Raw genomic sequence first — 13,785 nt, 5'->3', positions numbered from 1 at the left:
ATACTATTAGCAACAGAGACCATTATTGCATGTGTTGAGCCTCCTACATACAGTTTTCTTCCACTGTCCTAAGCTTTTTCCCTAGTGGTCCATTTGGAAGGAATATAAATATAAATATGCAGTGTAAAACCTTATATTTTGTATATATTTACACTGTATATATTTGTATTTATACTCTTTCCAAACTGAGCCTAGAAGAATTTCCAAGATAGTTGGTTATCTCTGAAAGTGAAAAATCATAACTAAGTTAAAGTAAGGTTTTTTCACAGTCCCTCACTTTGCCCCTTGGCTGGAGAACCTGCTTGGGTGTGTTGATCTTTTTTCATTTTGAGTTCACTACTAGGCATAGTCGAAAAAGTAACTTATAAAAGATTTCATCCATGAAGTCCACAACAGTACATGTATGCAGGCTAGGATATCCTGTGCTTCATGATGTTTAAGGAACAAAGGAACCATAGACCTTGCCACCCCAAATCTTCTTGTCTTGAAAAGGAAGATTACCGATTGAATGAAATAACTCGAACAAATTCAAAGCCTCTGCCTTTCTGTTGCTCATGTCCTCCATGAGATGGTGGTTTATGGCCCTAATTAAATTGTCATGCCAATAGAAGAGTAAAGGATAAAGATCAAAGATAAAGAACAATAAGGATTATAACTAATCCTGTCAAACATTAAATCGTTAAGACACTGAATTTCATGCTTTCATTGTTTGGCTTCACATCCATGAGCTGCTGCCTCTTGCTTGGATGGAACATTAAAATCGTTATCCTTATACCAATCAAATAATCCTCACTATCCAAATGGTATTTAACTTTGATTCTAGAATTGTCCATACTATATAGAGGAAAGAGGGAGGTAAAGAGTCCTCTCATCTCAATGTTCACACGAACCTCCCTCTCTTCACGTGTGCAGTTATTCATTCTTAAATTATTAATGAATAAGGTTGTGTTTGGTATCATTGTCGCTTCTACTTCCCATGTTTTGTGTTGTACAACACAAATTTTTGATAAATTGTCTTGTTACATGGCATCAGATAACCACTTCCACTAAAATAATATAAGCATTGGATTAGGTGTTGGCATTTATAATAGAAACACCAAATTTGATGTTTTCTGAAGAAGCAGCAATGGTACCCAATGTCATATTGGTAACTCAAAGCATTTGTGGTAGAAAAAAAATATATTCTCATAAAATTTGTATTGACCAACCTAAAACATTGCAAGTGGAAATAGCAATGGTACCAAACACAATCTAAGTTGTCACAAATTTTAATTTTTTCTAATCAAATCCATCATAATTCCTTTTGATAAGATCATTCTTAAAATTGCAGAAAAAATGATATATTTTTTTCTTCCCCCGCCTATTAAATCCATCATTCCTTCTTAAATCTTTCTAGACACTTTTGACTTTCTCTAATAAGACAGGGATATAAGTTAAAGGGAAATTGTCTAAAACTCACCATGAGTTTTCAACATTTCTCTTAAACTCACCACAACTTTTCAAAATGTTTAAAACTCACCATGCCAGTAAGTTTTTATTTTCCAAAACTCGCCTTTCGTTAGTGTACCGTTAATTGTTCTTAATAGAGGTGTCCATGTCAGCATAAATAACAATTTTCATGATTAAATTACTCTTGAATGGTGAGTTAGAGGAAAAATGGTCATTTTCAGTTTTCAATTTTCTTGTTTTTTTTTGCATTTTTAGTGTTTTGTTATAATTTTCAATATTTTTTATAATTTCTGTTTTTTTACATTTTTCTATTTTCTACAGTCTAAAAATTTTCCTGTATTTTTGTTATTTAGTTACAATTTCTGTGTTTTTCTATAATTTTTATTTTCTGATTTTGTTTTTCAATTCCTATAGTTTCTAAATTTTGAAAATAATTTTTTTTATTTTTTTATTTTGCTTGCAATTTCTATAATTTTTTATATTTTTGTAACTTCTATGTTTTTATGTATTTTATATTTGAAAATATTTTTTGAACTTTTTCCTTTTTTCATGTCTAAATATTAAAATGGTAATATGTTAACCCCCGTTAATTTATTTGCATATATTTTATATTTTCTATGAAGGTTAAAATGGTAATATATTAACACCCGTTAGTCTGTTTAACGTCAAGTTAGTGACATGGTGAGTTTCAGACATTTTGAAAAGTTTGGTGAGTTTAAGAGAAATGCTGAAAATTCATGGTGCATGAGTTTTAGACAATTTCCCTAAATTAAATGGATTGAGTTAAGGGCCAACCCTAAACATGGGCCTTGGTGTGGATGGAAACTGATGTCAAAACCCAAATTTGTAAACCCCAACATACCCAAAATTCTATTCAATCCAATGCATTGCATGAAATTACTTGCTAGCAAGGTTCAAAGTATCGACATGTATCGGCTGATACGTATCATTCCGGGACCCCTCTAATACACCCCTATAGTGGGTGTATTGGGGGTCTGACCGGTTCAGGGTGTGGAGGAGGCCTAAACCGGCTCCCTTGATCCAGTTGATGGTCAAGGATTAAAGTTGGGATTCTCAAATTGGGCCATTCTTTAGGTTCACAAAGGAGGTCATTCTCAACTTTATTCCATTCTTTTGGCTCAGTTTGAAAGGAGTACAAATACAAATATGTACTATACAAATATATACAAAATAATACAAAATACAAGGTTTTGCACTCTACAAATTTGTATATATACTCCTTCCAAATTGAGCCTTTGTTTTCTTTGGTGGAAAGCAGAATTCATTAAAACCAAGAAAGAAACAGGGATACAGACATCAACTAACCATTTCATTTGATGAAATTACAAAGGCTGAAAGGCGTATTATGTGGGAGCCTTTATGCCGTTACAAGTTGAGGAGCCAGTTGACTAGAGAGACCATATCCGCAATGGTACGTCAAAGAAAATTAAATAGGAATCAAGCTTGTTTATGATCATATGAAATGAAGTAATTAAGCAAATGTTTAGGCAGTGTTTGGTTGCAGTGCAATTTTATTTGTATTAGTACAAATGTATTGGTGTGCAAATGAAAAAAAAAAGAAAATTTTTACTTAATTTTGTTTTGGATTTTACTTTATTATGCTTTATACCTTAATTTACTTTATTTGTGCTGCAATCAAACAAAATAAGCTAAAATTTGAAACAAAAGTAGGTCAGAAATTAAAACCAAATCATTTGCACTGCTATAATTTTGCATCAATGTAAATTTATTTACATTGCAACCAAACACAGCATTAGGGACCAAAGATGCAATTTGATCTGTTTACCAAAAAAAGAAAAAAAAAACAGGGGTGCAATTTGGTCGGAACCAGTAGGGCCGCATTGCCGGCTGACCCAGAAATTTATATAAAACTTACATTATAACATTTGATTTATACGGGCAAGCTGTTGAATTATTGATGCACAGTGCAACACAACATTAGAAGAATTTGAAGCACAGCTTTCTATTTCTCTCTTATTTTATCTACCAAACCAAGCACAAACATGAACAGAATTTGAAGCCAGAGATGAGGTCTGTTGTAGTCTGTAGCAAATGCAAACGCAAGGTTGCCAAATTCAGACTTTGATTTTGATCTTGACAACATAAACTCTTTGCAAGATCTGCATGCAACTTCTTCCCTATGACCTCATCCTATCATCTAAACTGGCCAATGATCAACTTTTGTTTCCTTATTCAGAGTTCTACCACCAAAGATCTATTAAGAAGTTGAAGTGAAAACAGTAGCACCACATAGATAGAGGCATAAAGCAGAAAACAGCGACTCATGAAATCTTTGGGGACTTAATTTCCTCTTCTTCTCTGAAAAATGTTTGATAAAGAAGCAAGCATGAAAACAGAAACAAACAACAAAACGAACAAGGATTAAAAAAGATAAAGGAAGCTGGTAGTAACCTGCGCTCTTGACTATGAAGATAGTGTGTGCAGTCTTCGTTGTTAACCAGAAAACGGCGAAGGTTGGTGGGCAGCTTTGGCAAAAACTTTTTAGTAGGATTACCTTCCTCAAGATCCCGAGAATCCTCCGTTGGTTCGATGACTCCCCATTCATCCCCAAGATTATAGCCGAAATCCGAGATATCTTGAACTCCCCATACATCAGAAAGATCATAGCCGAAATCTGAGATATCTTCACCTGAATCCTGTGTTGGTTCTCTGAGTTCCAATTCCTCCAGGCAGGATAGGTCTCGTAGGCCCCTACTGGGTAGGGCCATCAATACCTCACTGTCAATTTCAAGGTGTGTAAGACAGAGCGGAAAACCCTCATCCAGAAGCTGTCGTTTCAATGTATCAGAGCAATCTGTAATGGTTAAATCCTTGAGAGAGGTGAGGTTGATCAGTCCCGGGTTGGGCAAGGAAGTAAGACCAGGACAACCGCTTATCTTCAGTAAACTTAGTTTAGGAATCGATCCAAGAGCTGGGTGAAGTTGCCTGAGCTTCTGACAATTAATAATTTTTAACCTTTGGAGGCAAAGAAATTCACCGCTCTCTGCTCCAGGCCATTCCTCCACTTCAACTATCCACTCAAGAGTGAGGGATTCTAGTAAAGGCAGCTGGCCAAGAGGTGGAAGAGAGCGGCACTTGTAGCAACTCCCGAGACGCACAGAAACCAGCTTCCTGTAACGCGACAGGCCGTTCATCATCCACGGGGGGAAATTGTCACCGCAATAACGGTCTATCTCGAGACGCCTCAGCTCTGTGTGAGGCTGCAAGGCTTCAAGCACCTCAGCATCCATTCCCTTGTCACTCTGAACATCACGGGCCTGAGCTTTATCAAAAAGCTCCAAGAAAAGGTCAGGTCCATCACCAAAGCAAAGCTCCAACTCGTGGATTCTTGACCTATCCCTCAAATTAACTTCCGTAGCCTCCGCAACATTTGACACATTATGTAATCCATGGATGCAGAGGGCTCCCTCAAGGCACTGTAACCCCTTCAATTCTCCTAACCCTGCACCGCCACCGTCTTTGGCCACCGGAAAATGAGGCATTGTCTTGAGACAACTCAATCTTCCGATTCCTTGTGGCAAGCGGGCCATTTTCATTAAGCAATCATCCTGTATCAATATTTCCAAATGGTAGAGCTTACATATTGACTCGGGTAATTCTGTAACCCAAAACGACGAAAGGTTAATGTAGCGCAGATGTTTCAAATTGCCAATCGATTCGGGTATTTCATTTATCCCTGCACCACTCAGGCTTAACACGCGTAAGCATCTCAGGTTTTCCCATAGACCTACAGGGGCCTTCTTGGGGAGCATGGAATTTAAGATATCATCTATATTCTCTTTATCAGTCCAACCAGCACTCTCAATAATCCCAACCATCAACGTGGATAGACATTTAGATTCATGGGCGGATTCCACATTCCTCAGATGCTCTTCATCGTTTGGCAATGACAAATGACGAGTATTTTTAGAGATTTCAAACGAGTACTTGCCAGAACTGCCAATTCTACAGTATATTTCTCCTGAGACTAATCCTGCTAAATCATGTATAAGATCATGCATCACAAACTTTCCATTAATGTATTGAAAGAAAGATCGATGGCATAAATCATCAAAATACTGACCACCCACGGCTCCCAATAATCTTTTGTCCTGTTTAGCAGGTAGAACAAAGCCTTCTGCAATCCACATTTGAACCAGATGTTTTTTATCAAATTCATGATCTTTGGGGAATAGAGAACAATACGCGAAGCAGTGCTTAAGATGGAGTGGGAGATAATGGTAGCTCAAGCTAAGAGAAGCTGGCAATTCATCATCTCCTTCTGAATTCCACATGTCGCTCTGCAATATATTCTCCCACTCTTCCACATCTGGCTTAGATGAATACAGAAGGCTTCCGATTGTACTTGCTGCCAGAGGTAACCCTTTGCACTTCTTTGCAACTTCCCTCCCAATTGCTTCTAGGCCAGGTTCGACAGAAAGCATTGTTTCTTCCGCAAATGCACGCCTTTTTATCAGTTCCCAACAGCTTTCATTAGATAAAATTTGCAGATCATGAGCATAAATAGTGTCTCTGATGGATGAAACAGTTTTACGACTCCGAGTGGTCACGATAATCCTGCTCCCTTTCTCTGCAATTCTGAATGGAACTCTTAGGGCCTCCCAATCTCGTGGCTTCTCGCTCCAAACATCATCTAAGACAAGTAGAAATCTATTCCCTCCCAACCTTTCTTCAAGTTTACGTTGAATTTGATCAAGATTCTCAAGCTTACAAGCAGACCCAGATGTTGATTCTAAAATTTCTTTGCTTAATCTCTCTACGTTAAAATCGTTGGACACACAAACCCATGCTCTTGTTGGAAAGTAGTCCTTCACATTTGAATCGTTGTAAAGAAGCTGAGCGAGTGTTGTCTTGCCAAGCCCACCCATACCCACTATGGCAACAACAGGAGCATTTTTTCGATTGTTGGTTTGATGAGTATTAGACAACAGCTGGGTTTTCACAGCATCCAGATCTTCATTTCTATTAAGAATAAGAGATTGGTCCATTAAGGAACTAGTCCTTGGTTCCTCGGTTAAATGGTATTGCAGCTTTATTTCTGAACCTTTCAAGGAGTAAGGTTCAATTCTACTCTGATCTCATCTATCTTCTTCTGAAATTTATTTAGACGGGGTGCGATTTCATGCTGATGTAAAATTTGGTTTTGATTGAAATCGAATGAAAATTAGTGTGTTTCCTTTCTCTTCCTTCTACTTTGACCTGCCTGATTTTTCTCTCTGATTGCTTCATAGATGAACTCGTCCAGCTCGTTGTCCAGGTCGTAAGCCATATTTCTTAGTTTTTTGAGCCAGCGTTTCACTACGTGATTCCTTCTTTGAGCATTCTCTGCAAAATCCAGCATTGTTTGAATACTCTCAAATGCATCACAGAGCTCAGCCAACTCGTCCTCAATACCCCACACAAATCCGAACTCTCTCAGAAGAGGAGAGTTTAATCTCTCCAGCAGAGATGCAAGCCGGAGAGATACAATTATATCTTCTCTGCTTCCTTCCACCATGTTTCCTCCTCCTACAGAACAAAGAACAAAGAAATAAAGAAATAAGGACCAATTAATCAAGATGAAGTAGTTAAGATTGTTTGTTTTGTGACAAGAGAACTTACAGAAAATCGATCCCTTATTTGTGTAAAGTATCTCCTCGTCCACTATAGGAAAAAATTACTCTGTAACCGGGATTTCAGGAAAAACAATAACGAGTTTGTGCTTTCCCTGTCTTCTCTATAGGTGCTCAATTTCTCGTTGGAGAATGAGGAAAGAAGATGGGAAGTCAGTTCACTTTTAAGAAGATCAATCTGCAATAATGTGAAGTTCAGGATTCTCTTAGAGACTTAGACCACAGAAGAAATGAAAAAGAAAGGAAAAAGGAAAAGAAAAGAATCAAAAGAGTGGCCCCAACTCTCAATAATTCACCCTTAACTTTTTCACTTCTTCCATTCCAACCCCTCCCCCTCTTCTCTTTTCAATTTTTTTTTTCCCTAAATATTTCAACCCATCCACCTGGAGTAAAATTTGGAGTTAAAAGAAGAAAAATAGTTTGTATGCAATTTGGTAATTTCTCGCCCATCATCATTATCACCATCAAACCAGTTTCATCAAGTATGGTAAAGGGGAGAGGATTTCCTTGCAACTTCTCACTTTTTAATAAGAAAAAGAAAGCCTTCGAGTACTTGTGTCGGTGGTATTTCTTTGTTAAATGAATTAGAAGGAAAAATAGGTCTTCCATTCCTCCTTTTGTCTTGTGTCTCAGTTTTGATGGGAGTGAGTTGCCATGGAAAGTTATCCCTATCCATGCTCATTGATGCAATACTTTGGTAAATATGGTCTTACTAGGGGCCAACCCATAAAGTAAAAGAGCAGGAGGAAAAGAAAAGAAAGGCCCCATTTTCTTTTATCTTTTAGAATCAGTTGTATGTAACACATTTGGACCCATATCTAGATGTATGAAACACTGGCATGTTTTAGAATCAAATTCTTTGGACCAGTTGTATGTAGCACATTTGGACCCATACCCAGATGTGTGGACCACTGGCGTGTTCACTCACGATTGATTACAAATCCCGAGTAATCAAAAAAGTCCCATGTTTCAACTTTGCCTATGTTTTTTCTTCTTTACTTTTAATAATCAACTTCCAAAAACCTATTTAATTTGGTGCTATACAACAAAGTAGTCAGTCACACAGGGATTTGCTGCTGGCACCTCAGATCTGTTTTTCACTTGACAAGTAAACGTGTATGTGCATTTGTACACGGCAGTATCTCTAAGACAAAACTATTTATAATTCATGGTGAGAGTAAACAGCATATATGTTTTCTTTATGCCCATTGTATGCTTGGACAAGGGGATAAAAAACATCCAATAAAAATTTCAGAAAGAATGGGCGTTCACTCTTTTATAGGTAGTATAGATATGCAACCAATCACGAATAAATACGTCAATGCTCTGCATACATGGGGCTCATATGCTAGTGTGCAATATGTTGTGATTGATTATGTAACAAGTGATATACAGCGGTGCAAACAGTAGAATTAGGCTTCTAGGTAGTAGGTGTGCAAGTGGACCAGTTAGTTTGGGTTGAGGTTTCCCTAACCCAACCTGATAACCTCATGGGTTTGGATTTGAGTTGGCTCAATTTTTTGTTTTTCTTTTTAGTAAAAACTAGAGAATGACCCTCCTCGTAAGTACAAGGTGTTGGATTTTAATCTCATGAGAGATTAAATCCAATGGGTTTGATTGATCAATTACATGAGAAATTGTACCTGCACACTTGATTGAAAAAATCAGTTTTTTTCTTACAAAACCCAGTTTTGAACTTGTCCCACATTAGAAAATTATAAGTTTTGTTTTCAGTATTTCAATAGGAGCTGATTTACACTCCTTAGAATTAGTAGAGGAGAATATGGGGATTCGATACCGCGCAACGCGCGTGTGTGCGGCGCAATGAGACGTTTTAGAGGCGCACTTTGCGTGTACCCGCGTGGCTCGCGATGGGCGCCTCTGGTTTTGGTGCGTTGATGATCATTGATCACTGTTGATGAGATCAACGGTTACGATTCGATCGGGTGTGATCAAAAGGCACAATTCAAAGTTAACAGTCACTAACTGTTAAGTACTTTTTAAACAGTCACAATGTTTGAAATTGTGACTGTTCAAGGTGCCTTCTCTAAACCAGCACCTACCTGTTATTCATACCTCTTCACAAAATATTTAAAGAGCATGAATCAGACTCCAAAACACACAATTTCGAAATTCACTCTCTCTCTCTCTCTCAGTTCGGTCTGCTACAGTCTCACAGAAGGTTTCTTTGGAGACTCTTCAACTTTGCTGGTTGCAGACTCACCCAAGGCTCTATTGTATCCTGGGAACGAATTTGCCTGTAACCCAACAGCAAACTCAGTAAAACTGAGTGGGGGCAAATAACGTTCTAAAGACAGTGTCTTCAGACGCGCCTCAGAGCTTCTCCTCCAAGGTTATAGTGACCCCATTTTCCCCAACAATTTTAGAACGTTATCCTGCAATGGAGGCGGAAGCAAGCATGACTTCAATCAAGATGATGAACCAAGATCTTGTTCGACTAAACCAGTTTGATGGAGAAAATTTCAGCCGATGGCAAGACAAGATGATCTTCTTTCTGACCACACTGAAGCTATACTATCTGTTGGACCCGAATCTGCAATCATTTCATGAACCCACTGACAAAGACTCAGAAAAACTAAAGAAGGAAAGAGCAAAACGAGAAGATGACTCACTTCTGTGTCGAGGACACATACTGAATGCCTTATCAGACCGGCTCTACAACTTCTACAAGGAACTTACATCTCCAAAAGAAATCTGGAAGGCCCTGGAATTCAAATACAAGGTGCAAGAAGTAGGTACGAATAAGTATCTTATTGCAGAATACTTTGACTTCACCATGAACGACTATAAGCCCATAGTAGAGCAAGTTCATGAACTATAGGTGATAGTCAATAAAATTTGATCCCTTAACATCATCCTTCCCGAATCTTTCCAAGTGGGAGCAATCATTGTCAAACTTCCACCCTCTTAGAAGGATTACAGGAAGAAGCTTCTGCACAAGGCTGAAGAACTTACCTTGGAGCAAATTCAGCAACACCTTCGTATTGAAGAAGAGTCTCGGTTTAGAGACAGTAGGGATAAGTCCCTGGCCGGTATGCTGAACTCTAAGGTCAATTTTGTGGAAAACGGATCGAAGAAGACTAACCCTGCATTACAATTAAAAAAAAAGGATGGGAACTTCAAGAAGAGCAACAATAAGAAAGGATCCTGCTATGTTTGTGGAAAGAAGGGGCACTATGCCCGAGTCTGCCGACATCGGAAAGGCGGAACCAAGTCTGCAAACATGGTAGAAGACAATCTCGTGGCCATGATTACTGAAGTCAACATGGCAGAATCATCTTCTGGATGGTGGTTTGATTCGAGCGCCACAGTCCATGTTTGCAAGGACAAGTCCTTGTTCAAGACATATGAAGAAGTGATTGATGGCCAGGAGGTACAGATGGGAAACCAAACATGTGCCAAAGTTGCTGGAAGAGGTAGCGTAGAGTTGAACTTTACCTCTGGAAAGACACTGACTCTCCTGAATGTTCTCCATGTTCCTGACATTAGAAGGAACTTGGTCTCAGTAAATCTTGTCTGTAAGAGGGGATTCAAAGTTGTCTTTGAATCCGACAAACTAATCATATCCAAGAATGGGATGTTTGTTGGAAAGGGATATGGTTGTAATGGTATGTTTAAATTAAGTATTAATGAAGGAAAAGTTTCTGTTTATATTGTTGATTCTTTCTCTTTATGGCATGATAGATTAGCACACTTGAATTTTAAATCCATAAAGAACATGAGCAAACTTGGTATAATTGCTTACAGTAATGAATCAACTGAAAAATGTGAAATATGTGAAATCTAAAATGGCTAAGAAACATTTTCCTAGTGTTGAGAGAAATTCTCAACTTCTAGAACTAATCCATTATGACATCTGTGAACTCAATGGTGTATTAACTAGAGGAGGTAAGAAATACTTCATAACATTTATAGATGACTTTTCTAGGTACACCTATGTCTACCTTATGAGAACTAAGGATGAAGCCTTTGACATGTTTAAACTGTATAAGACTAAAGTTGAAAATCAACTACAAAAGAAAATTAAAATCCTTAAAAGTGATAGGGGTGATTAATACTTTAAAAATGAGTTTAATTCTTTATGTGAAGAATTTGGAATAATACATCAATGTTCTACTCCCTATACCCCTCAACAGAATAGTCTGGCTGAAAGGAAAAATAGAGCACATACAGAAATGATAAACTATATGTTGTTAAAAGCTAATGCACCCTTAAACCTGTGGGGGAAACACTCCTAACAACCTGCCATTTACATAACAGAATTGTTTCTAGAGTTAATAACAAATGTCCATATGAATTATGGACAGGAAGAAAACCTAATTTAAAATATCTAAAAGTATGGGGGTGCTTAGTATATTATAGAGTCTCAGATCCTAAAAGAAACAAGTTAGGACTCAGAGTTAAGAAAAATATGTTTGTTGGATATGTAGAACATAGCAAGGCCTATAGGCTTCTAGACTTAGAATCCAACATAATAATTGAAACTAGAGATGTTGAATTCTTTGAAAATAAACTGTGTTATGAGCCTACAGAAAATGACAGAGAAACTCAAATCTCAATACCTGTTGATAATAATAAAACTGAAAGAAGAAATGACACAACTGTAACACCTACAATAGGACCCAGAAGAAATCAAAGACAAAGAACAGAGAAACACTTAGGTTCAGATTTCATCTCTATTCAGTCAATTGTATTTTTGGTTGAGACTGATAGAGAGAAGAATTTAAATATAATACATATTGTTCTAAACATTGAAAATGATCCAAAAACCTATAGTGAGGCCATGACCTCTAGAGAAGCTGCCTTTTGGAAGAAAGTTATAAATGATGAAATTGATTCAATAATGTCAAATAACACATGGGTACTAGTAGATCTGCCTCCAGGATCAAAACCAATAAAATGTAAATGGGTGTTTAGAAGAAAATACAACACTGATGGAACTGTACAAACTTTTAAGGCTAGATTGGTAGCCAAAGGATTTAGTCAAAAGGAAGTGATTGATTACTTTGACACCTATGCACCAGTGGCTAGAACAACTTCTATTAGAACACTCATAGCATTAGCATTCATTTATCACTTGTTTGTTCACCAAGTGAATGTTAAAACTGCATTCTTAAATGGTGATTTAAATGAAGAGGTTTATATAGAACAACCAGAAGGATTTGTTCTTCTTGAAAACAAGAAGAAAAACTGTAAACTGGTTAAATCACTATATGGTTTAAAACAAACACCTAAACAGTGGCATGAGAAATTTGATTCTTGTATCATAGCTTTTGGTTTTAAACATAATAGTGTTGATGGATGCATCTACTCAAAATTCACTGAAAATTATGGAGTAATTGTGTCTTTATGTTGATGATATGCTTATTGTGGGTACAAATATGGTTGGCATAAATGAAACTAAAAACTACTTATCCTCTGTCTTCAAGATGAAAGATTTAGGAGAAGTAGATACCATCTTGGGAATAAAAGTTAAAAAGCATAGTAGGGGCTATGCATTAAGCCAATTACATTATATTGAGGAAGTACTTGAGAAATTTAAGCATTTAGGGTTTAAAGAATATAGCACGCCATATGATTCTAGTATAAAGCTAGTAGAAAATACTGGTAGAGCAATTGCACAACTTGAATATGCTAGTACAGTAGGAAGCTTGATGTATGTTATGCTTTGTACTAGACCTGATATTGCATTTGTAGTAAGTAAACTCAGTCGGTTTACAAGTAATCCCGGTGCAGAGCACTGGAAGGCAATTGGGAGAGTTCTTGGGTATTTCAAGAGAACCTTGGAACTTGGCTTGTTTTACTGTGATTATCCAGCTGTACTAGAAGGGTACACTGATGCAAATTGGATTACCGGTAATGGAGATAGCAAGTCCACATCTGGATGGATTTTCGTCCTTGGTGGGGGTGCAATCTCTTGGGCATCCAAAAGACAAACTTGTATATCTCACTCGACCATGGAATCCGAATTCATAGCCTTAGCGGCTGTTGGAAAAGAGGCTGAATGGATTAGGAAATTTATTATTGGATATAAAACTTTGGCCTAGTCCTATGCCTCCAATTTCCATTTACCGTGATAATGAGGCAACTCTATCAAGGGCCTACAGTGGTACCTACAATGGTAAGTCCAGACATATAAGTCTGAGACATGAATTTGTTAGGCAACTAATTCAAGATGGAGTCATCACTATGACCTATGTGAGGTCAAGTAAAAACTTGGCCGATCCTCTTACCAAGGGCTTGGCCAGAGAATTGGTAAGAATGACAACCAAAGAGATGCGATTAAAACCCTTTACTTAGTCACCTGTAAAGGTAACCCAACCTGAACTGAAAACCATCAATATTGGGTTTGATGGATAACAACAAGTTACAGCAATGTGACTGTTAGCACTGACATTGAGAAATTTCCCATCACAACATAAGTAGTGCTGTCCGTTATGATGAGAGGTTGAGATAAACTCTTAATGAAGTTCTGAAATGTGTCAAATAACAGAGCACATAGTGGAACTTCACCTATGTGAACATAGAAGTGGTGCCACTTCTCATGAGGGTTTGGGTTTGCTCTCGGGATTGTTCATGAAACCAAGAAAGAAGCACATGGCCATAACAGTGCTGAGCAAAACTTGAAACTTTTGCAGAGACTGGACATTTTTATGTGTAT

At 37.5% G+C, this 13,785-nt stretch overlaps 1 protein-coding gene across 2 annotated transcripts; it reads right to left on the bottom strand.

Annotated features, from left to right (window-relative positions):
* Nucleotides 1-3,163: 3,163 nt before the first annotated feature.
* LOC104611460 (putative disease resistance protein RGA3) lies at nucleotides 3,164-7,281 on the bottom strand. Of its 2 annotated transcripts, XM_088899708.1 has the most exons (4): nucleotides 7,093-7,281; nucleotides 5,555-6,999; nucleotides 3,883-5,464; nucleotides 3,164-3,789 (listed from the first exon to the last, which is right to left on the bottom strand). In XM_088899708.1, the coding sequence occupies exons 2-4, from the start codon at nucleotides 6,477-6,479 to the stop codon at nucleotides 3,753-3,755; spliced, it is 2,544 nt and encodes an 847-aa protein (XP_088755834.1). In that variant the 5' UTR covers nucleotides 6,480-6,999; nucleotides 7,093-7,281; the 3' UTR covers nucleotides 3,164-3,752. The 2 variants fall into 2 exon arrangements, with proteins under 2 accessions (XP_088755834.1, XP_010276822.1); XM_010278520.3 differs by having other exon boundaries at nucleotides 3,883-6,999.
* Nucleotides 7,282-13,785: the final 6,504 nt, after the last annotated feature.

Source organism: Nelumbo nucifera, chromosome 3, assembly GCF_055504915.1.
Source record: "Nelumbo nucifera cultivar China Antique chromosome 3, China Antique-T2T, whole genome shotgun sequence".
Lineage (NCBI taxonomy): Eukaryota > Viridiplantae > Streptophyta > Magnoliopsida > Proteales > Nelumbonaceae > Nelumbo > Nelumbo nucifera.
Note: the sequence above shows the minus strand (reverse complement) of the source record. Positions and strands in the feature narration are given on the sequence as shown.